Below are 23,797 nucleotides of genomic sequence, written 5' to 3'. Positions count from 1 at the left end.
CTTACAATCCGTAAATAGCTGTACCAACTGTTAACACGCCGGAGTAATGAATACGCGTCGAGAGGGGAAACTCGGATGTACAACAGCCATCGCCGGAGCTAGACCCACTGGATATTAAATTACTAAAAGGCATGACTGCACTCCGCGCAATGGACGCATAAACCTAATGCTCATTGATTCAAAAACCATAAATTCACGGCCGTAATGATTTTCAGAAAATGTTATTACTCGTTGAAATTTGCATTTCGATGTCTTTGATATCCAAATCACCGATTTTAACATCGGAATCACTTTATTATGATTATTTTCGGGGTGATGGGGCGGGGGTATTGATGACCAGTGTGATGATCCCCGGGGGATGAGTAAACATCTCGACACCCCGTTGTCAACCCCTTTTCAGTAGTTGCTCCTTTGCGTATGGACTTGATAATTATTGTCTCACTTGACGCGTGCACGCAATTGACATTGTAATTTTAATGGCTTGGGGTACATTTAGGTGGAGCTGATTTAATTAACCCCAGGGGCTCTGTTGTTCTGATTGTTCAAGGGTTTTTATTATCTGCCAGGCCCTTGGCCAGCTGATTCCACACGGAGAAAAAAGTTGGAGATAATTTAGGGGAGACCGGGGCAAAATGAGACCCCTGCAAAATTTGAGATTTTACACAAATGATTGATTTTTCTACAGTTGGTAATGAAATAAGAATATCCCATGGTTAGTAGATTTAAAGTAGTATAAACATAACGCGGATTTCAAATGTTGAGGGTAATCGGGCGAGCTGGGAGGGTCGGAAAAAAAGCAGCCATTTTTTTCTTTTTTTTACGTATTCTTTAAATGATGGAAAAGGCGTGTGCAAAGTTTCAGATGGCTGGGGAGCATGGTTAATTTATTATGAATTTTTGAAAAAGTGGTCATTTAACCCGTGATCTTATGGAAATCACAAAAAAAACTGCAAAACCCAAGGAAAAAATATAGCCAAAGTCATGAAACATTGTACACATTTAGAAAATGTGATCAATGATTTTTTGATAGAAAAAGATTGTCGCCTAGGAGCATTGTTTATTAATAATAGCGAAAAAAGTACTGAAAAATGAAAGTTTTGCGCACGCAGCCCAAATGAGCAGTAACGTCCCAAGTACCGATCGGGTGGGGGTAGCGCGGTCAATTTAAATCCCTCTTGAGAGAAAGAGATGAAGCGTTGTGATTGGAGCTCCCTCGAGTCAGTGGTACCATGCAGCTCCTGGTGAAGAAAAAAACTACCCACGATGTTGTCACTTTTTCGCATGGATTAATATTTTTTTCATTTATTAAAAAAAAAACAATCTGAAAACCATTCACTGCATGGAACAGATACAAATAAATTTGATTAGCTCCAAAAATAATTTTTAACCGGATTTTTAATACTCCCTAATATTGCCTGAATTTTGAATCCGAATGGGAAAAATTTTTTTGTTCAGCGATTGGTTTTCTGTAGGAAATAGAATAGAAATCTCTCCGCCTCATCTCCTACATTTCCTCCACGCCCGATTATTCTCAATAAGAATATGGAGCATGGGTCAGATTGTTTAACAATTACATTTTTTATTTATAAAAAATTGTTTAAAAAAAATTGTTTCGATGTCCCTTCGACAGAGTTTGAAGATCAAAGCGATAGTAATAATCGTTGTTTTGATTCATTGAATATTTTTTAGAAATATTTATTTCATTTCATATCATTTCTTTATTAAAAAAATGTTTTTTCGTTTCATTAAAAAAAAATTCAATCATAGCTCAAAATATTTGTTGTCACGTCATTCATCTCATGGTCATTACTTCATTTTATTTTATTATCTTAGAAGATTCGATTTTCATCGTGTTTAATGTGAAAATAAAGGAGCTTTTCGGTCGCAGAAAACTTTCGCTCGAAGAGAATTTCGAGATAAAAGGTATCCAAATGGTCGTTCACCGAAAAATTAAGCGACCACTCACCAGGCGATTCATTCTTGTCTAACAATGCCACTGGGGTAGTTTTGGCTTTTCGCCCTGCTTTATCTCCTCTTCGGTCACTAAATAAATCCCTCGGCCACTTTTCCACGGACAATCGCTACAGCTCCCCCCAAGGAGTACTATTTGCCATTGGGATGTACAAACATTTGACAAATGGTAACGGACTCCCTCGACAATTCCATCACTTCTCATAGTTTCCGAATTCACAGAAATTCCGCATCAACAATACAAAATTCAAAAAATGGCGAAAAAATGATTGTAAAAAAAATTATGAAATGTTCTCCTCGTGAATTGTAATTTCGACTCAGTGATAAATGGATTGAGTCGCCTGACGCAGCGATAAAAGAACAAATAAAGAACAAAACTGAAGACTGTGTCACGTCAAGGTCGGCTAACCGCCGACAAAGGCCTGCCATCGCCCCTGTCTGAAAAAAATTCTCTCCTCCAGGGGGCATAGATCAACGATGTTTTTAGCGCAACGAGTGGGGTTGGTGTTGCTCGCGTAAGTTTAATCCCGACGAGAGTTTAATTTTAATTAATCGCCCCAGCAGCGGCCCCTGCCTTTTTAGACTGAACATGGTTTATGGCACGAGTTTCAAGTCGAGAATGTCATCATCATTCGTCACGATCACGAGGTGTCAATACTTTTTTAAAATTTACTTCCATTAAATTCAGTTTGACAACAGAAATTATAATGTGATCGAATATTTACAGGAAAAACTTTTTCCGTACTGACCTTCACTTTTCCTCGTCCGAGAATTGGTATTGGCCCTTCCCCAAACTCGTAAAAGTGAAAATCACTACGGAAAAATATCGTTCACGACTAGTGCCATGGGGTTTTTTTACTCGCGTGGTTGGCCAGTCCTCGCCTTCGGCTCGGACGCCAATTCCCCGCGAGTAAGAAACCCCACGGCACTTGTCCTGAAATATACTATTCATTTCTCAATCGTGTCCTGAAAAGGAGAAAGAGAAAATCAGACAAAACCGAATAATTTCGAGGGAACAATTTTTTTTGGGAAAACAATATTGTTTCCTCGTTAATGTAGGATAAATAGGCTATTAGCTGGACGGTTAAGGAAATATTGAACTTCATTAAAGGATTTAAAATCGATGAAGTAGCTAAATGAATAAAAAATGAGTTCTAGACCTGCAAGAATGTATGAATTCGGAAAAAATAATTTGAAGAAAATGAAGAGAAAATGAAGAGAAGAATAATTTTGAAAATCCAAATCTGCAATAACTGAAGGCTGGGGCCAATAGATGGACGGTCAATGTCCAGTACATAGATAGTCTGACATAATAATAATTGAATGAAATTTTTGGTTTCCAATTCTGAATTTTTGTCATTTATTATATTTATTCTATCGCAAGACGAGGTCAGAAATCGAATTTATAGGTATTCTCTCATTATTCGGAAAGATATATCAATTTTAAAACTTTCCGTGGACATTGAAAAATTAATTTTTTTATTTCTTCCCGTCCATGTTATTTTGCACTTTTTTAATTTCTTCTCGTTAAAATGAGATCATAAAACTTGAAAATATTACTATATGTGGCGTTGTCAAAAGTAAGAGCAAGTGAAAAACTAAAAATATGTATTACTAAAGGAGGTAGAATAATAAATGGATATGATAATCGTTATATAGAGAATATAGCATATAAAGATATTCTAGCATAATGCCGTACTGACATTAAAAAAAAGTATATTGATTACTATACACAAAAAAAAACACTTTTTATTGATATTAAAAATAATTTCTTTTCTTTCAATGTTGTAACTGGCGAATTAAGGAAAAAATATAAGTGTAAGTGGGACAACATGAAGCAGTCGAAAAACGACCGTTTGACGCAATTCAAGCATAAAATTTTTTTATTCCATTTTTTAAAATCAACTTTTGTTTATTAACTCTTTTATTCTTGAGGGTACTGATGAGAATAATCATTTTCCATTCAGTAGAATGGAAAATTATCGAGAAGTTTTGACGGGAGAAAATTTTGTCAATGGATCAATTGAAAAGAAAATGAAACAGCAAAATTCAAAGTCCAGAGCAAGGCTCAGTGGGAGACCCAGAGGGGGGGAAAGGAGAATGTGATGCTGAATTTGCGGCCTAATCTAATCAATTGAATTATAATCCATTGAATTATCTATCCTAAAGGACAATAATAGCCTAAAGGACAATAATGATATCATCATACTGCCGGCGGACAAAGGCAATGCCACAGTGGTTATGGATAAGGACGACTACTCCGGCAAGCTCAGTGTAATGTTGGGTGACTCCAGAGTCCAGAGTTTACACTAAACTCAGGAAGGATCCGACACGTACAACTGAGGGTGATGGGAGGCAGAATTGAGATTCGGGCATTAATGTTTTTTTTTTGAAAAATAAAAAAAAATATCCGTTTTCTACATTTCGTTGACTTCTTGAGTTATGTAACTCCCCTTCGACTGTTTAGACAATTAAATTTGGTGGCCTCGGACAATTAGCTGCGACAATTATACCTTCGCAGTAAACATATTTTCCCGGAATGATAAGAAGCAGATACTATCGATACACGTGTCACGTAATGTTGAAATGCCCTTGAGAAAATGGAATCGGTTTTTCATCAATTTTGTCTCAATTTAAATTATTAGGGCATTGTTATTAGTGCATTCGTAGCAATAATAATTCCTTTCACTGAATTATCATAACAGTTCTCAAAACTTAATGATGAATCATGAATTATCAAAGTCCTGAAAAGGGAAAGGTATCCAATAAATTGGGTTAATCAAGTTAATTGTTGAGTCAATAATTTGATTCTGTAGCAGTAAAGACGAAGTCAGATTTTGAAGTGAGATTTATTTTGAAATAACTAGGAATCAACTGAATCGAAATAATAACATCGTAAGAAATTTTTCATCTGGAGAATAACCGCATCAAATTTGTTTCTGAAATCAATTTGAAGGTCTGAAGTCACTGCCAAAATACCGAGGGAGGTTTTATCTGTAAAATTGATGAGACAAAACATATATTAGTGGAGAACGTGATGGGCTGATTGAGCAACTGAAGACGACGCAAATATGTTTGGGTTAAAATACACGACTGTTACAATTTTTCCTTGAGTCAGGGTCAGGGATAGGCAACAATATTAAATTTCCACAATGTTAAAAAGGGATTATCTGCGTATATGGTTCAAAGTTTAACTATATTTAACAAATTAAAAATATTATAGAATTTATTAGCTAAATTTTTCGATTGATAGTGAATAAAATATTTGATAATACTGAAATGTAATTTTTTAGTTAACAAGCTAATTCTAAATTTAGGTACTTGATTTTCGATTATCCAAATAATCGTTAATCTTCCTACCTAAATTATTGGTTGATAGAATATTTCGAAATTGAAATGTACAAATTGATGGTTACTTTAATATTTAACATTTCAAGATTTATGGTAAAAATTGACAACTTCACAATTAAATGGTAATTATGATTGATTGATATTGATATTGATATAGCCTATCACTGGTCAGGGTGCACGGAGAGAAATTTGTTACAAAAATTCTAGTGCTAGCACGGGAAAAGAGGCGCAAAGTGACGGCCAGGAAAAAATTCCAGTGCCGGCACTAGCAATTTTATTGGGGAAAACGTGAATTTTTCCTCGTTTTTCTGTGAAAATTTCACCGAAATCCCCAGACATTTTACCAGAAATATCAAGAAAATTTACCTTAAGAGCACTAGAATTTTTCACAGCCGGTGGATTGTGATTTTTTCCAGAACTCGTACTAGAATTTTTCTACAAAATTTCTCTCTGTGTGGACTCAAGTCTCAATTTCACTCAGTTGAAATGAACTTGATCGAAAAATTAGAATGATTAGAAAAGGACATAGGGAAGAGTGGGGTAAAATGGTAGTAAACACGTTTGACTTTTTTTTTAATGTTAATGACAGGTTGAATTGTTGGTGAAATGTTTTTTTTTATTTTTCAATAAAAAGAACAATTCTTTCCCTTCGTGTTGAGCCTAAACTGATTTTAATTGATAAATCTGTCTCTGAGTTATAAATATTTCTTTAAATATCAAAAGTGGCCATTTTACCCCACCCTCCCCTAATTAAGTTATACATTACGAAAAAAAAAACTATGAATACAAGAAATATTATCAGACAATATCTTTTTCAAAGGAATATAAAAAAAAGATTGGCATACTCTAGGATCTGAAGGAAAGATTATTCCTGTTCCTAGGCTTAAGGACAGCCCTGGTAAAATAGAGTGCTGACAAAAAAGGTAACACCAATTTTTTTATACAGGATAGAGACACTCACGGATTTACTGATTTTTAGACGCAGCCAGGCCCAGGTGCGAGGCATTCTTCTTCTGCCAAAGCATATGAGACACATACGACGACCACCGCCATAACGAACAACAGGATTTTCCCCGGGTTCATGGTTGGGACTGCAAACTTTCTGCACTTGTAGATGTTTCTGATGAGTAGCGGGAACGTCGCACTTGAGCTTTCAGAATGCTTATGAATTCTGGTAATCCACCTCTGCCTGAAGAACCTATATAACACAGGTTCCATTCTTCGCATGTCATCGGTAATTACTGTAATTAATCTGCGCCTCTCTCGCGTCGGGTGATAGTCTTCGTGAGTTTTCATTGGACTGTAGTGCTAATTATAATATCTTCCGTGTAATTTCTGCGGCCTCGAAATATCCCCTTGTTTTCCAGTGCTTATCGCAAATACGGATAAGGATAAGACCTAGCAGAGACATGCATTCGTAAAGAAATTGCACAAAACAAAAGCAGGGGTTCGAGCCTATCCGACAGAAGGCATGTGACCGTTACTTTTTGCGTCATTACACGTATGAAAAAATTCAAGAGAAAACCTAGCGCATTCGCTAGAAAATTCTATTGAAATTCTATAGGAATTCTACACTGATAGACTGATTCATTTACTCCAAACGAGATTCGTTAATTATTAACGAATGCTAGAGTTGAATATGACCAAATGAATACTCGTTAACAGTTAACGAATGGTTCACTTAAAAAGTGGAAATCGAGTCAAACTTGAGGCTCCTCAAATATGCATTTGTTAACCATTAACGAATGAACATTTGGTGAGACGAAATAGACCCTCGGTTCCAACCGAATCGATTCATTATCAATAACTAATCCTTTCTATCAGTGTTCACGTTTCATAACATTCTAGACCATTTGCAATCAAAATTAGAAAATCGAAAAATCGGTCAAAAACAAGACTTCCACTCGGAAGCAAAAACAAGCTTTACTTTGACACCTATGATCTCAAATTCAGACTTTTGAATGTCAAACTGAAAAGTGGAAGGTATCGAATAAATTGGGTTAATCGAGCTAATTGTTGAGCCAATAATTTTATTCTGTAATAATAGAAACGACACGCACGAAAAAATTTAATAGAAAAACCTATCGAATTCGTTAGAAAATTCTATTGAATTTCTATTTAACTTTCTATTAGTTTTTGGCTGATTCTATCGACATGTTCAATAGAAAACATTCAATAGAAAAAGTCGACAGAATTCAATTTTTCTATATAACTTATTCTTTTCCTATATTTTCTATAGAATTTGCTCGATTCAAATTTTCTAAGTTTTTTCGTTTGATTTTCTTGATGAGAAAAAAAGAAAAATAGAAAAGGAGGAAATTCTATAGAAAATATCTCAATAGAATAAGTTATATAGAAAAATTGAATTCGATAGGTTTTTTTATTAAATTTTTTCTTCCGTGGAAGTAAGATTTTAAAGTGAGATTTACATACACGGAGAGAAATCTTCAGTAAAAATTACGGAACTCACAATTCACTCACCGATTACGGAATCGACTCAGACAATTTAAGTGACGGTATCGTAATTTTTCACAGGAGATTCGGATAAAAATTACGGATCGCTCCGAAAAAATTCCGTGACAGTTCCGTAAAATTTCCTACAACCACATTTCGCTCCGGAATTACGGAAAAGATACGTAATTTTTATTGAATATTTCTCTCTGTGTAGAAATAACTAGGAACCAACTGAATCGAAATAATAACATTGTAAGAAATTTCTCATCTTGAGAATAACCGAATCACAAATTTTTCTGAAATCAATTTGAAGGTCTGAAGTTATTGCCAAAATACCGTTACGGGCTCCACCTGCACGGAGAGAAATTTTTTAGAAAAATTCTAGTGCTAGCACGGGAAAAGAGGCGCAAAGTGACGGCCAGGAAAAAATTCCAGTGCCGGCACTAGAAATTTTATTGGGGAAAACGTGAATTTTTCCCAGTATTTCTGTGAAAATTTCACAGAAGTCCCCAGAAATTTTACCAGAAATACCAAGAAATTTTACCTTAACAGCACTAGAATTTTTCACAAACGGTGGATTGTGATTTTTTCCAGTACTCGTACTAGAATTTTTCTTGAAAATTTCTCTCCGTGTGCAGAATTGATGAGAAAATAGTACATTAGAGTACAAGGGCACAAATTTCGTTTTCAACGAATGTGTAGTTTACAGGCCGAGCCGAAGGCGAGGTCTATACACTCAAATTTATTACCGAGTGCTTTATAATATTTTATGTCAAGTCGTGCAGAAGTCGAGGTTTGAGCAGGCTGCGCGAAGCGCAGCGTGCGATACACTCGACTTATTTCACGGCGCGACATAAAGTATATATTAGTGAGGAATATGATGGGCTGAATGAATGACTGAAGATGATGCAAGTATGCTTGGGTTAAGCCATTCACTCAAGTTTTAAAAATTTGACTCATAGAGTTACTCACAGAATTGCTCATTTTTAAATGCACAAAGGAGCAGCTGTAGGGCATTTGTTTGCTGTCGCTACCAAAGCATATAAGACACATCCGACGACAATCGCCATTACGAGACACGCGGTGTTCGCTGGGTTCATTGTTCATTGCAAAATTTCCGTACTCGTGGGATTTCGTCTATGAGTGAAGCGAACGTCGCACTTGAGTTTCCGGAATGCTTGTGAATCCCGATATTCCACTTCCGCCTGGAGAAGCTAACATTCGTTACCAGTGAATACATGCATAACTTCCGTTCTTTGCGTGATTTTAGTTATCTGTACTCACATTAGACCGTTGCAACAACTTTCATATCTTTCATTTGGTGAATTCTCACATTGAGAGAAAAAATTAGCTCTGCCGAAAACTATATGTTCCACGTAAGAATATTTGATTGAGTGGATGAGATTTGCTCGAGGGAAATTAAGCAACTTGATAGATGAAAATTTAATATCCTTCACAGAAATCAAATTTTGATCGAGATCATCAGAAATATCCCTAAAAGAATTAGATTTGATTAGATTAGACGCAATTTATTATTTCCCTGAGATAAAATCTCCTAAGGGAAAACTTAATACAAGAGATTGATTCATCCAATTTTGTCGTCAATTCAGTAGCGAAGTGGTAAAGCGGTTTAAGTCGACTTATCTCCCATTTGAGTTTTTGAGGAATATTTCCGAATCTAAGGGAGATAGCGAAATTTCCATAATTACATTTGTTGTAGCTCTCAATCGGCTCTACAAAAAAGGTTGTAACAAAAATTTTACTATCTCCCTTAGATTCCGAGATATTCATTGAAAACTAATCAATAGTCAAAATTGACTTGTACCGTTTTACCACTTCGCTACTGAATTATTTTTCTAAATACTAGTCTCTCGGTTGACTAGGGTATTTCCACATAACAACATGACATAACACGTCATTTCGAGCACGCAGAATATTAACATGAATTATTTATTACAAATTTTGACACTAACGATAATTTTTATATTGGACAATTATTATTTAGTTTTCTTTCTGATTTTTTGACACTTTTTCTACACTGCAAAAACGAATGTCTGAATTTCACACACCTTTTGTACGTATTTTTCAAACAGTAAAAAACGTTTGAATAAAACGAAAATTCGTCTGAATTTCAAACGTTTTAATTCATGTTCGAAATTCAGACAAATTTTCATTTTATTCAGACATTTTTTAGTGTCTGAAAAATGTCTACAACAGGTGTCTGAAATTCAGACATTCATTTTTCCTGCGTAGATTTCAATCTTCTCCATAATCTCAAAAGTTCATTTCCTTATAAAACTCTGCGTTATTTTCGCACTATATTATATTAGCTTTCAGTAAGAGTTTCACATGTTAACAAATTTCACATATTAATCATTAAAATTAAAGTTATGTTTATAACTTTATAATGTTATGTTTAAACTACATTTTTTACTGTATCTCATCTCTTATTGCATCATCAAATTTTTAGGGGAGAATAAATGTAGAATAAAAAATGTCAAGCATCAGAAATATCAACTAGAATAGTCATCGGAATTATTTCAATAATCCTAGTGAATGCAGCGCCGAATGGCGTCATTCCCAATGGCAATAAAACACTTTACAACTTTCAAATAAAATAAAAAAATTAAAAATAGAAGACCAGTAAAATAGGAAGAAAAAACAGTTGAAATGTTTTTCTGCAGTGGCATTGTCGTGATCAATATAGAATTGAGAACGACTATTGGAGGATGGAGTTGGCCAATGGCGTTGGGTGCACACAATCCTCAGTCTGATAAGCGGAAATTCCCTCGCTGATTCTGCGCTCGGGAGTGCAGACATTTCATTGGTTGTCACCTCAGCGAGAGGGGGGTGGACCTCTATTACCCTCTCGTGTGGGTGGGAAACCGCGATGGCCGGCCCTCTCCCAAATATCAAATGAAAGTAGTTGAAAAAATTGTGGAGATAAAAAATTGCGCGGGGAAATTTGTTTCATTGTTATAGACATGGAGATGGGAGATTGCGTGGATGTTTCGGGGAAATTTATTGCGAGTGTAAATGACGGCGGGGGGAACGGGTTTTATTTTTGGGTGAATTCGAGGGAATGTACAATTTTCCTTCTCATCTGAAAATTATTCGGGTTGAGAGAGTGTAATTCATCGAATATTTTTAGAGAAACCCTTTTTGGAATTATTTCACGTTATTTTATCAGGAACATATTCATTATTAATTATCAATCAAATTAAAAATTAGAAAAATAAAAGGATAAAACAAACACGTGGGAAATTGCTCGTGGATTGCATATAGTATAGTTATTTTTGCTAATAAATTAGCAATGTGCTTCCGAGTGGTTATTTTGCACATCATTTCCTCCTATCATGATATAATTCATTGTTCATTTTATTTTATTAAATTGAATAAAATTTCTTTTAAACTAATTTTATCAGATTTTCAACTTAGTCGAATGTTATCATCATCATTATTCTTATTATTCCCTTCTTCTATACAACCAATTATCTTTTTACAGTTCTATCTCTCCCCTCAGCCCTTCGATAAAATGTTAATAGAAAATTTTTATTTATACATACTTGAATGAATTTGAAACATCACATTTGAAGAAACCATTAGAAAGCTCACTTTCAGGGAAATTCATGCAAAATTCTAAATTTTCAACAATCATCATAAAAATCAAATCAACCAATATAGTTATCGTAATCATTTTTTAACTTCGACTTAATGGCATTAGAACAAACATTTTAAGCTATGATTGAATTGATTTGAAGCATGATATTCAAAGATATCCCCGGAGTTCGATTTTCAGAAAATTCAAAATTTTTTCAAATTTTCAAATAAATCAAAATAACGATTATTGCTATCGGTTTCATCTTCGAACTCGTTCAAAAGGACATCCAAACAATTTCTTTAAGCCGTCATTGAATCAATTCAGAACATTTTTTTCAGTTATCGTTAGACAATCCATTTTCGAAAAATATCCAAATTTAAAAAAACTAATCCCGTAGCGAAGCGCTAAACCGGGTCAGGACGATTTTGAATTTTGGTCCGTTTTTGATGAAAATATCGAAACCTGAGAGAGATAGCAACATTTTTCTCATGACCTTTTTTATAACCCTCAATTGGCTCTACAAAAAATGTCATGACAAACATTTTTCTATCTTTTTTAGATTCGAGATATTCGTCAAAAACTGAGCAATAGTCAAAATCTGCTTGACCCAGTGTACCGCTTCGCTACTGAATCGTTGAACGAAATTTTAATTAATAGCGATTGAAGATAAAAAAGATTCAATTCCATCCATTCATTAGCGAACAATTGAAGAAAAACTTTGTTACATACGTAAAAATTGCATTTTTGGCCTTTCGGATCACACTGGGTTGATATAACACAAAAAATCCAAAACGTAAATTTGAACTATTACGAGGCTTCCATTCGGAAGTAAAAACTGTATGTCTAGACTCAGCATTTTTATTTTTGTGATGATAAATCTTCACTTGAAGATTCATGTTCACCCGTAGTAGGGACACAACTCGAATTAGCATTGGCCCATTAGCCCAAAAGTGATTCCACCCAATTCATCCTTGATTGGGGATGAGACAGTGTGGAGAGCTGAAACTCGTACAGCGTTACGCATCCATGCCCCCTCATAAATCTCAATTTCGACCCACCCCTCTGCCCCATCACACAAAATACTCGCCTTAATTTATACGATCACTGGATGCAGCTTTATCTTCTCTCCAATGCTCTTCTATTATTCTTGGCTCTTTCCTCTATTAGGAGCCCAACCATCTCAGTGAGTCGTTATATCTCAATAAATAAAATATTGGTATAAAAAAAGAAAAGTCATGAAGATAGAATTAGTCTACGAAATGTAAACGAATAAAAACTTACTCTCGAGAATTTTGTGAAAAATTTTGGGGTCAAATTAACAGTTGTGCTCACGACTTTTTTTATCATACTTTATTACATTACATTATCGTATACATTTACAATCTTTAATAAACTCTTACAAATGCAATGATATTTGTTATGCAGTATGGAATATTCGTTACAATTCTCATAAATTCCAATTTCACATTCACAACGATTTAAACACTCACGTACAAACATGAATGAAAAATTCGAAACGATAAATAAGCAAAAGATAATTCATCCGATGGTAATTACAACAGAAGAGTATTAGGTCTCTTTACAAACATGTCCAGATCTTCCCCAAAAAAATAAAAAAAATCCAAATGTGCGCATTCAAACACTGCCTTCGCGTGAAAAAATTCGAAAAACAAACAAGAATAACACTACACTTTGTTGAGGGCATGATTCTCCTCATCATTAATCCATTATTATCAATTGATTGGCCAAGTTTTTTTCTCATGAAATATCAACTACACATGTCAAATTATTCGTTTACCCCAAAACCCCGTATTATATGAAACTCGATTTTTGTGAAGAATTCGGGGGTCAAATTAACAATTGTGTTCACGAATTTTTTGATCGTACTTTATTTCCTTATCTTATACATTTACAATCTTTAATAAACTCTTACAAATGCAATGACATTTGTTATGCCGTATGGAATATTCGTTACAATTCTCATAAATTGCAATTTCACATTCACAACGATTTAAACACTCACGTACAATCACGAATGAAAAATTCTAAACGATAAACACGGAAAAGATAATTCATCCGATGGTAATTACAACAGAAGAGTATTAGGTCTCTTTACAAAAATGTCCAGATCTTCCCCAAAAACAGAAAAAAATCCAAATGTGCGCATTCAAACACTGCCTTCTCATGAAAAAATTCGAAAAAAACAAGAATAACATTTTGTTAAGGGCATGATTCTACTTACAAATAATCCATTATTATCGATTGAGTAGCCAAGTTTTTTCTATCAAATATCAACGATCCATGTAAAATTGTTTATTCGCCAAAAAAAAAAAATGATTGTTTTGTGAAAATGTCTTAATAATATAAAAAAGAACTTCGACAACATTGATTTTCCATTTTTATTCAACAAAACATGATTCTCTCACAAAAAGATGAATTCATTCACGAGGAAAAAATCCTCAAATTGTCTTTTTTATATTTCTCATTTTTACAAAATTCTCACAACTACGATAATTACAAAAAAAATAGTGTAGAAAATGCGAGGGAGTAAAGGACGAAACCTATTCTGAAAATATTAAACATCAATTGTGTGGGAAGTTGACGAAAATCAATGAGCCCAAAAATATCAGGTGTCAAATTTTTCGATTATCTCCCAAATAATTACATTTACAAAAAAAAAATCGAGTAAAGTAACTGACAAAAAAAACCTTTTGGACTCATCAGTTTTCATCATTGAACCACTCAACTCTTTCCCATTTGAATTCATTTGGATAAAATTCGAACATTAAATAAGTCCCTGCGACCACAATTTCATTTTTTACCCCACGAAATGAACATGTGGTTCAGTAGTCAAATTTCATTCCAGCTAACTTTCCCATCGATCTGTTTTTGCTAGATATGTGGAAATCTGAAGGAGATACGAAAATTCTTTAATTGTAATTCTTTTTTATAACTCTTGAAATTTCCCAAAAAAATTTATTCTCACAATTTTTCCAAAATTCCCTACCTCCCCTAGACACCCCCAAGATCCAAAGCAGAAACTAAACCCTAATTTTGTTTCAACAAAACAGCTCAATTTCATTTCTCAAAAATATTATTAAATATTTTAGAATCGAAAGGAGATAGAAAAAAGTCCTCTACCTTTCTTCCAGCTCTTGAAATTCCCCCGTAAAACATCTCTCCATCCCCTAGATTCCAAAATATCTCCAAAATCTGCATTCCCCTTCTCCAACCAATTTCGCCTGAACATCTCCACCTCCACCAGCTACAAAAAAAATTCCTCATCCCCTTTTTTCAAGCTCTGTAAATCCCCCAAAATTCCGTACCTCCCCCAGACATCCCCAAGATCCAAAAAAAGAGACTCCCCTCAAAACCTCTCCGAAATTCCATAGTACCACATCCCCACAGTTCATTTCCCTCTCCCCTAATAAAACTTCTTGGCTTGTGCCTCCTTATTATCCTTATAGATGCTGTACCCCAGCAGAATAACCATCTGAATGACCAAGAACGCCAAGAACATGGTAGTAGACAGACAATTGGCATTGGGACATCCCCCAGGAGCTGTCCCCGTGACTTTGGCGTACGTCTGCGTGACGTCCCTCTTGATCTGATTGAGTCCATCCCTCATCTCTGAGACCAGCGACTGATAGTCGTAGCCAATGGGCTGAACCTGAGCCGTTGGTTGTCTCGCCTGATTAGTGAGAATGGACTCTGCCTTGGAGTTGACTTCCCCGACGAAGGATTTGATCTCCCGAGCTGTGTTCATAATGATATTCTGATTGCTGAGGACTGCGTCCACCTCCTGACGACGAATTGTGTCGATGAGCTGGGGAGGAGCACCTGGTTGAGCCCCTGGCACCTGGACACCTCCCAGTTGAACCTGAGAGATGAGGGAGAGCGTGCGCTCCTGGCGACCCACCACTTCATCGAGCTTCCTGTTCAGCTCTCGAAGGATCTCGAACATCTGGGACTGACCTCCAAAGATCTGGCGGAGCTCTCGCTGATTGTCGGTCTCGAACCAGTCGTCCAGGTCCAGTTTGTGGTCGTCTGGGTGCTCTCTGCGGGGGAGAATTTTACAGGTGAAATTTTGAGGGCTGAATGATGGGGGATTTGATATTTATGAAAGTCAAGCGTCATATGTCGCAGTCGGCCCTTGCGTTTAAATATAAATAATTAAAATAAATAAAACCATTTTATATTTAACTCGTGATATTCGACTATTGACATTTTCCAATTTTTCCCCGGATTCCTCGAGACAGAAATTATCAATTTTTTTTTTCTACGAATAATTGATTCATTAATATTAATCAATTGTCAAATAAATTAATTCTTTATACTTTTGCTTTCGAATGGAAGCATTGTATTCGTCAAATCTGAAATTTCAATTTTTTTGGGTGACGATGACTAATTTGGGTTTCGGGAGTTTGAATATGCTGTATTTAGATGATATCCGGAAACCGACTGTAATGGTTAGGTGGGTGAGGTGTTGCTCCGGCGGACATGCAAACTAAGCAGCGTTGAGCTGGGTTAGTACTTGGATGGGTGACCGTTTAGGAACACCTCGCTTGCACAAAAATTACGGGCGGCAGGCACGGTGTAGCGGCCGAGTGTAGTGTCCTCCATCTAGTCAGTGTGACAGATCGATACATTAGGGCACTGCACAATCGGCCGGCTGTGCGACTAGGGTTTTACATGGTTTCCCGTGCAGTCCTAGCTCGAATGGGGCACAGCTAAGAGTAAGACGGCCATGATACCGCAAATAACAATGAGAGGAAAAGTAAAGGAGGGGAGGCAGGCTAGAGGAGGGGTTTCAAATCAAGAACTACTTCGATAAAACCAATGAAATAGAAAAATAAAAAAAAATAAAAAAAATAAATAGATCATATCCGTATGTATGTGAACTTTCTTTTCGAATTTAGTTTTTCAACGACCATTCAAGAAATATCGTCGAAATCTTTTCAATTATGGCTTAAAATATTCATCTGGATGTTATCTCGGTGGAGTTCGAAGATAGTGGCGATCGCATCGTTTGCTTTGAAATTATGGTCCTAAAAGGCATTTAATCGAGATTTAATCATGGTTTAGTCGGCGTTTAGTCGGAGTTTAGCCAGGGTTTAGTGGGAGTTTAGTCGGAAGTTAATCAGGGTTTAACCAAGGTTTTATTATGGTGTAATCAATGTTCAGGGAGAGTTTAAACCGGTTTCATTTTAGTTTATGTCGGTGTTTGTTAGATGGTTAATCAGGGCATATGGAGCTCACGTTAGACATTTGGGACATTTAAGGATTATATTAAGGTTTCATGGCTAGTGTATCTTCTTCCCCAATTTACCATTCCGGAGCAAATTGCTAATTCATTAGCAAAAAAATTATACTGATCTTAACTCCAGTTTAAGGAAAACTATTCAGGAGAAAAACAAAATTTAAATAATTGACTTACGACCGAGGAGACATCAACATTGATGTATCAGGACTATGAAATATTGTCATATGAAGTTTTACATTCATTTTGTTTTCACTCAATTTGTCTAATTTAAAATGAATTCGTTCACTAAAAAATTTTATCTCAAATTGTCTTAAAAAAAATTATTGAATTTTCCTGAGGTTAAACTTCCGGAAGGATTCCTACTAATCTGAAATTAATAACAGAAAACCGAATATGCACTTTTTTAAAAATTCGATTGATCCATTCGGAAGCAAATTGCTAATTTTTTAGTAAAAACACTAACTTGATTTAGACCTCTGCAATGGGCCACTTGTTTTGTATTCTTTCAGAATGCAGCAGGTGAAATTTTGAGGGTTGAATGTCGTTCGATATTTATGGAAGTGAGATATCATTAATCACACTTGGCCCTTGTGTTTAAACATAAATAATTTAAATGAATAATAATTCAATAAAACCCTTTTAGATTTGACTCATGACGTTTTCCAATTTTTCTCTTAATTCCTCAAGACAGGAACAATAATTTTTTTGTTCGATTATTTATCAATCAATCAATTATCAAATAAATTAATTCTTTCCATCAATGATTTCCGCCCTTATCAAAGTAAGATAATTGAAATTGAAATTCCTATCCAGTCAACCGAGAGTGATTTATCGACAAGTGATAAGAAAGATTGACCCATCAAACGATAAAAACCCACTTTTTGTACTCCTTCTTCTGCTGCTCCAGTTTCTCCTGGTACTCCTGATACTCTTTACTGAGTTTTGCCTCTTCCTCGGTGGAGACTTGACGGCCACCTGTCGCCATCTCCCCGGGTGGATGCAACGACGTCGTAAGGAACTGAAGGACATCGTGATCATCAGCTAGACCTCCAGTAGCTGCTGACACACCGAAGTACCCACGCTTGGGCAGGTGGACGTTGTCAGCACGCAAACACATCTCGTAGTCGTCGTTGTTGTTCGTCATTCCATTGTGGAACAAAACCTGAAATGAAATGTCAATTAATTACAAAATAAAACAAAATTAATTAGGAAAACACAAAAATTCAAAAGTTACAAAATGCAATTTGAAGTTTTTTGCGGATATCTTTGGAAAAAAGAATTTTTGCGGAAAATGTCGGAAGAAATTTTTTGTAGAGAATTTTATGTACTACAAAAAGTGTTTTATGGTATTTTTTGATAAACTGCATCATTTAGGAGATATTCATAAAAAGTGCGGAGAGCTTTTCAGCATTTTTCTAATTAAAATTAGTAATTCAGTTAATAAGAGTAAATTATTGAGTAAAAAAGGGACAAAAGTGTTTTTGCGTTTTTTTTGGAGGAAATAAGACTGCATTGTGTTTCAAATGTCAACAATTTTCATGCAATATGTTGAAGGGACAATCTAAAATAGTAGAATTTTTTAAATTTGGGGTTTTTCCTTTGGACTTACTGTTAACGTATTTTTATAGTATTCAATCCTAGCTCTCGTGGGGAATGGCTTATTACGGAAGTCTCGTAGACATCCAGAGAGCAATTGTGTACTTCCATCGCTGAAATATAAATATAAAAAATTAAAATAATTCAGGGATTGCAACCTTTTAATTGAGTAAATAAAAAATATTTGTAGAAAGAAAAAAAAATCTACATCAAGTCCAATTTATGAACGCTCCATTTAATTAATCGTGGATAATATAAACCCATTTCGCCATTTCACTCCGTCAAATCAGTTTTAAATGATAATAGTATTGATGAAAAATCATCGACACCTGAAATCCTTATCTTATCACTAAAATATTCCTTAAAATCTACTTAACGTGAAGAAAGTTAAAAATTTCATGAATAATTCATCAAAGACTTTAAAAAAATGAGCATGTCTCACTGGTAATTATGTATTTACCTTAAAAATCAGTGGATTTATGAAAAAATGTCGAAAGACTTCTGACATTTTTTAAATTATTTCGAATAATTCAATGGACTTTCCACTTTCCATTTACAATAAATTCTAGGTGTTGATAAAATCGATGACAATTGATGATAAACATCTGACATGAATTCATCATAGTCATCAAAAATGAGCGTCTCATGGACAATGAATTACATGAATGAAAATACTCTGAGAAAAAACTGAAAAATAAAAGAAAAATCGTAACTCACTTAGTATGATCGAAAATCATTTCCCCATTATTCAACACAGCCATGATATACGGATTATTGTGCTTATTATCATTATCGAAGGAATCGAAGAAGAGCCCCAGTCCGTTCCACATGTCTGAAGAACCGAAGACAGTGCCATTGTAGTGTCCCTTATCAGCTGTGTACCAGAATGCAAGACCATCAGCACCAATTCTTCCTCTACCCGTTACCCGAAACACTAGGTCTACCACCCACCAGTCGAAGTCGGTCGTCTTCTTCGTCCATATTGCACCTGAGGACATGAATAGTCATAAAAAAATGTCAATTATTCTGCGAGAGGAGCAATTTCTTCGGACTGAAAGGCCTTGACGTGTTTTTTGCCGAGCGAGCAAAATATTCTTTCGTGGAACCAAGGCCGAAATGAATGGGGATTAGAATGATTTTTTTTCAGACTTTATAAAGCGGGGAATTTTTTTTTTTTACTGGAGAACATTGATTTTTGGTTAAAAACACTTTGATGTTTTCCAACTATCTCTAAATCTAAAGGAGATATCAAAATACTCTAGAGGACATTTTTGTAGCCCTCACTCCCCTCTATAAAAAACGTCCTTATGAAAAATCCTCTATCTTTCTCCACTCCAAAGATATTAACCAAAAAAACATTTTAACAACTGATGAAATTCGAAGAAACAGCTTCACTTCAAGATCAGTCTTCCCCAAATATCTCTAAACCTAAAAAATATCAAAATTCTCTAGTAGACTTTTTTGTTGCCCTTCCTCCCCTCCACAAAAAAGGTCCTTATGAAAAATCCTCTATTTCCCCCCACTCCAGAGATATTGACCAAAAGAACATTTTAAAATCTGAGGAAATTCAAAGAAACAGCTCCACTTCAAGATCAATCTTCCCCAAATATCTCTAAACCTAAAAAAGATATCAAAATTCTCTAGAGGACTTTTTTGTTGCCCTTCCTCCCTTCCACAAAAAAGGTCCTTATGAAAAATCCTCTATTTCCCCCAATTCCAGAGATATTAACCAAAAAAACATTTTAAAAACTGATGAAATTCGGAGAAACAGGTGAACTTCAAGATCAGTCTTCCCCAAATATCTCTAAACCTAAAAAATATCAAAATTCTCTAGTAGACTTTTTTGTTGCCCTTCCTCCCCTCCACAAAAAAGGTCCTTATGAAAAATCCTCTATTTCCCCCCACTCCAGAGATATTAACCAAAAAAACATTCGAAAATCCTTCTCCCCCAAAAAAATCAACTCCCCTTTCACATCAGTCTCCTCGAAATCCCTCCCACCGCAAACAACCCCTCAAAATTCCCTAAAATCCCATCCTTGCCGCCCTCACCCTTAAAAACCCCCACCCCCAAACCCAAAAAAATAAGTGTACATACCTTTCTGACTCCTCAACGACGGTGCAACCCTGACGTTCTCCGAGCTGGCAATAGCATCTGCAACCAAAGAAACCATCAGTCACCCTCCAACTCCGAACCCCCAAAAACCACTGGCTCCTCCGACGCGTCTGTCAAAAAGCCGGAACCATACGGTGTCCAAAATTTCGCTATTTCCCCCCTCTCCCCATCCGCCCGCACCGGCCAACCCCCCCAAAACATCCAAAAAATCGTCTCCATCGGGTTCTCAAAAAGAATCAATCAAATTGTCGAAAAAAAACAACCGTCTGGAGACGTGGAGCTATTGGTTATACCGATCTAACCAAAAACATGACGACTTACTTCCTCCATACTCCCAGAAAGGTACACTTCCGTCCTTCTGGGCGAGATAGGGCGGCTTAAACGAATATTTGTACTCAAATTTTTTATGCACATCTTCGGCATTTGCCAACAAAAACAACGATAAACCGATAAATAACACCAGCCACCTCACTTCGGCGGCCATTTTCATTTTTGTACGACTTGTTGGTGGCGAGTGACAAGAGCGCATGTGCGCTCTACCCGCTATTGGACGTGATACTGGGTGAGTGTGTGGTGAACACACTTGATTCGCTCGGACTCAACATCTGACGTGTCGCACCTGGGCTGCCATCTTTGATTTTACGTCACGGGTTTTTAAATCGGATACACCTGTTCGCGAGTGACTCGTGGATTTTATTCACCTGCAAAAACGGGGAGTTGATTTTTATTATTATTTTTTTAAGAACAATTTGGCTTCCGGGTTTTTGGGTCTTTTGGGTCTTCCGCGTTTTTGGGGATGCGACGGGGCCTTTCAGGGAGTTGGATAATTTTTTAAATCATTTCAGTCCACGTGGAATCTGGCGACACTAGCGCTGCGCTGCCGTCAGGACCGTAGCAAATCGGCGTCGAGTACATGATTTAGAAATTAATCTACGAGAACGGCCATGTTTTTGGTTGGATTCTTAGCGAAGGGAAAAATGGGTACTTTTTATTTTGAAAATGTCGAAGATTATTCGTATAACAAGCAACGGGCCCAAGGACATGAAATATTGTACGTCACAGGGCGATAAAACAATTTTCGGATTTATGTGATTAAAATCCTCGCCTTTGGCTTGGATTATTCGTTAGAAAATACTTTCATCGCCTGGTGATATAATGTACTATTACATCACGTGATACGATTTACGGTATTTTAAGAAACTCAAAAACATGCGCCTCATACCCCATAACGAGTAAATTTCACGAGGATCGAACGTTGCAAAAGACCAAAGTCACAAGTCATTTCCATTGTGAGAAAGTCAATCTCATCGTTTATTGAGCTTTTTGGATTCTCCACTTTATTATTAGGAGCCCCGGAAAAGCCCAGCTGGACCCGAAAAGAACTAATTTCTGCGACGGTTTTGANTTCCCCAAATATCTCTAAACCTAAAAAAGATATCAAAATTCTCTAGAGGACTTTTTTGTTGCCCTTCCTCCCTNCGAAATCCCTCCCACCGCAAACAACCCCTCAAAATTCCCTAAAATCCCATCCTTGCCGCCCTCACCCTTAAAAACCCCCACCCCCAAACCCAAAAAAATAAGTGTACATACCTTTCTGACTCCTCAACGACGGTGCAACCCTGACGTTCTCCGAGCTGGCAATAGCATCTGCAACCAAAGAAACCATCAGTCACCCTCCAACTCCGAACCCCCAAAAACCACTGGCTCCTCCGACGCGTCTGTCAAAAAGCCGGAACCATACGGTGTCCAAAATTTCGCTATTTCCCCCCTCTCCCCATCCGCCCGCACCGGCCAACCCCCCCAAAACATCCAAAAAATCGTCTCCATCGGGTTCTCAAAAAGAATCAATCAAATTGTCGAAAAAAAAACAACCGTCTGGAGACGTGGAGCTATTGGTTATACCGATCTAACCAAAAACATGACGACTTACTTCCTCCATACTCCCAGAAAGGTACACTTCCGTCCTTCTGGGCGAGATAGGGCGGCTTAAACGAATATTTGTACTCAAATTTTTTATGCACATCTTCGGCATTTGCCAACAAAAACAACGATAAACCGATAAATAACACCAGCCACCTCACTTCGGCGGCCATTTTCATTTTTGTACGACTTGTTGGTGGCGAGTGACAAGAGCGCATGTGCGCTCTACCCGCTATTGGACGTGATACTGGGTGAGTGTGTGGTGAACACACTTGATTCGCTCGGACTCAACATCTGACGTGTCGCACCTGGGCTGCCATCTTTGATTTTACGTCACGGGTTTTTAAATCGGATACACCTGTTCGCGAGTGACTCGTGGATTTTATTCACCTGCAAAAACGGGGAGTTGATTTTTATTATTATTTTTTTAAGAACAATTTGGCTTCCGGGTTTTTGGGTCTTTTGGGTCTTCCGCGTTTTTGGGGATGCGACGGGGCCTTTCAGGGAGTTGGATAATTTTTTAAATCATTTCAGTCCACGTGGAATCTGGCGACACTAGCGCTGCGCTGCCGTCAGGACCGTAGCAAATCGGCGTCGAGTACATGATTTAGAAATTAATCTACGAGAACGGCCATGTTTTTGGTTGGATTCTTAGCGAAGGGAAAAATGGGTACTTTTTATTTTGAAAATGTCGAAGATTATTCGTATAACAAGCAACGGGCCCAAGGACATGAAATATTGTACGTCACAGGGCGATAAAACAATTTTCGGATTTATGTGATTAAAATCCTCGCCTTTGGCTTGGATTATTCGTTAGAAAATACTTTCATCGCCTGGTGATATAATGTACTATTACATCACGTGATACGATTTACGGTATTTTAAGAAACTCAAAAACATGCGCCTCATACCCCATAACGAGTAAATTTCACGAGGATCGAACGTTGCAAAAGACCAAAGTCACAAGTCATTTCCATTGTGAGAAAGTCAATCTCATCGTTTATTGAGCTTTTTGGATTCTCCACTTTATTATTAGGAGCCCCGGAAAAGCCCAGCTGGACCCGAAAAGAACTAATTTCTGCGACGGTTTTGAGCCATAGTCGGTCAGATGCGGGTGAAAACAATAAAAAATAATCAAAACAACTCCATTATGTTGACATATTGCACAACGTTTCAGGTGCTCAAGGCACTCCTCTTCAGGTGCTTCATATGTTTAATCTAGAAAAACGAAATAATACATACAGCAAAAAATGAAAACTATTGCAATCGCTATTGGAATATATGAAAAAATAGTTTTGACAATCATACCTTAATTCATAACGCTAAAGGAAAAAATAAAGCCAAATCCTAATTGCATAGCAGGTACACCACATTGTGCGCCCTAACCGTTGCAGAAATTATTACTATAACAGTCGAAAAAATGGATTTATTGCCGAACAGAACTATTTTGTTTTGAAGAGTTTTAAAAAGCTACCAAAGCAGTTGAATTAGTTTGGTCATTTAAAAATTTGTACTTCATTAAGATAGT

At 36.4% G+C, this 23,797-nt stretch overlaps 1 protein-coding gene and 1 long non-coding RNA gene across 3 annotated transcripts; both read right to left on the bottom strand.

The window, feature by feature from the left end:
• Positions 1-4,801: 4,801 nt before the first annotated feature.
• Positions 4,802-6,609, bottom strand: LOC107037057. Its single transcript, XR_001460804.1, has 2 exons — positions 6,284-6,609; positions 4,802-4,965 (listed from the first exon to the last, which is right to left on the bottom strand). It is a non-coding gene; the product is annotated as an uncharacterized LOC107037057 (long non-coding RNA).
• Positions 6,610-13,248: 6,639 nt separating this feature from the next.
• LOC107037135 (protein ERGIC-53) lies at positions 13,249-22,526 on the bottom strand. 2 transcript variants are annotated; one of them, XM_015255523.1, is made up of 6 exons: positions 22,280-22,526; positions 21,940-21,996; positions 18,954-19,224; positions 18,250-18,349; positions 17,519-17,802; positions 13,249-15,435 (listed from the first exon to the last, which is right to left on the bottom strand). In XM_015255523.1, exons 1-6 carry the CDS (start codon positions 22,485-22,487, stop codon positions 14,802-14,804), a joined length of 1,554 nt encoding a protein of 517 aa, XP_015111009.1. In that variant the 5' UTR covers positions 22,488-22,526; the 3' UTR covers positions 13,249-14,801. The 2 variants fall into 2 exon arrangements, with proteins under 2 accessions (XP_015111009.1, XP_015111008.1); XM_015255522.1 differs by lacking the exons at positions 21,940-21,996; positions 22,280-22,526 and adding exons at positions 20,332-20,388; positions 20,671-20,917.
• Positions 22,527-23,797: the final 1,271 nt, after the last annotated feature.

The sequence above is a fragment of the Diachasma alloeum genome, unplaced genomic scaffold (assembly GCF_001412515.2).
Source record: "Diachasma alloeum isolate Michigan unplaced genomic scaffold, Dall2.0 Dall_scaffold_00213, whole genome shotgun sequence".
NCBI lineage: Eukaryota > Metazoa > Arthropoda > Insecta > Hymenoptera > Braconidae > Diachasma > Diachasma alloeum.
This window is presented reverse-complemented; position numbering and strand designations above follow the sequence as displayed.

Excerpts from the sequence above, each read along its gene's own strand:
- LOC107037135 (XM_015255523.1), bottom strand. The coding sequence starts at position 22,487 with ATGCGCTCTTGTCACTCGCCACCAACAAGTCGTACAAAAATGAAAATG. Across the intron at positions 19,225-21,939 it reads GTCGTTGAGGAGTCAGAAAG|GTGCAATATGGACGAAGAAG; the intron begins GTATGTACACTT and ends TCATGTCCTCAG. Across the intron at positions 15,436-17,518 it reads CAGAAGAAGGAGTACAAAAA|AGAGCACCCAGACGACCACA; the intron begins GTGGGTTTTTAT and ends TCTCCCCCGCAG.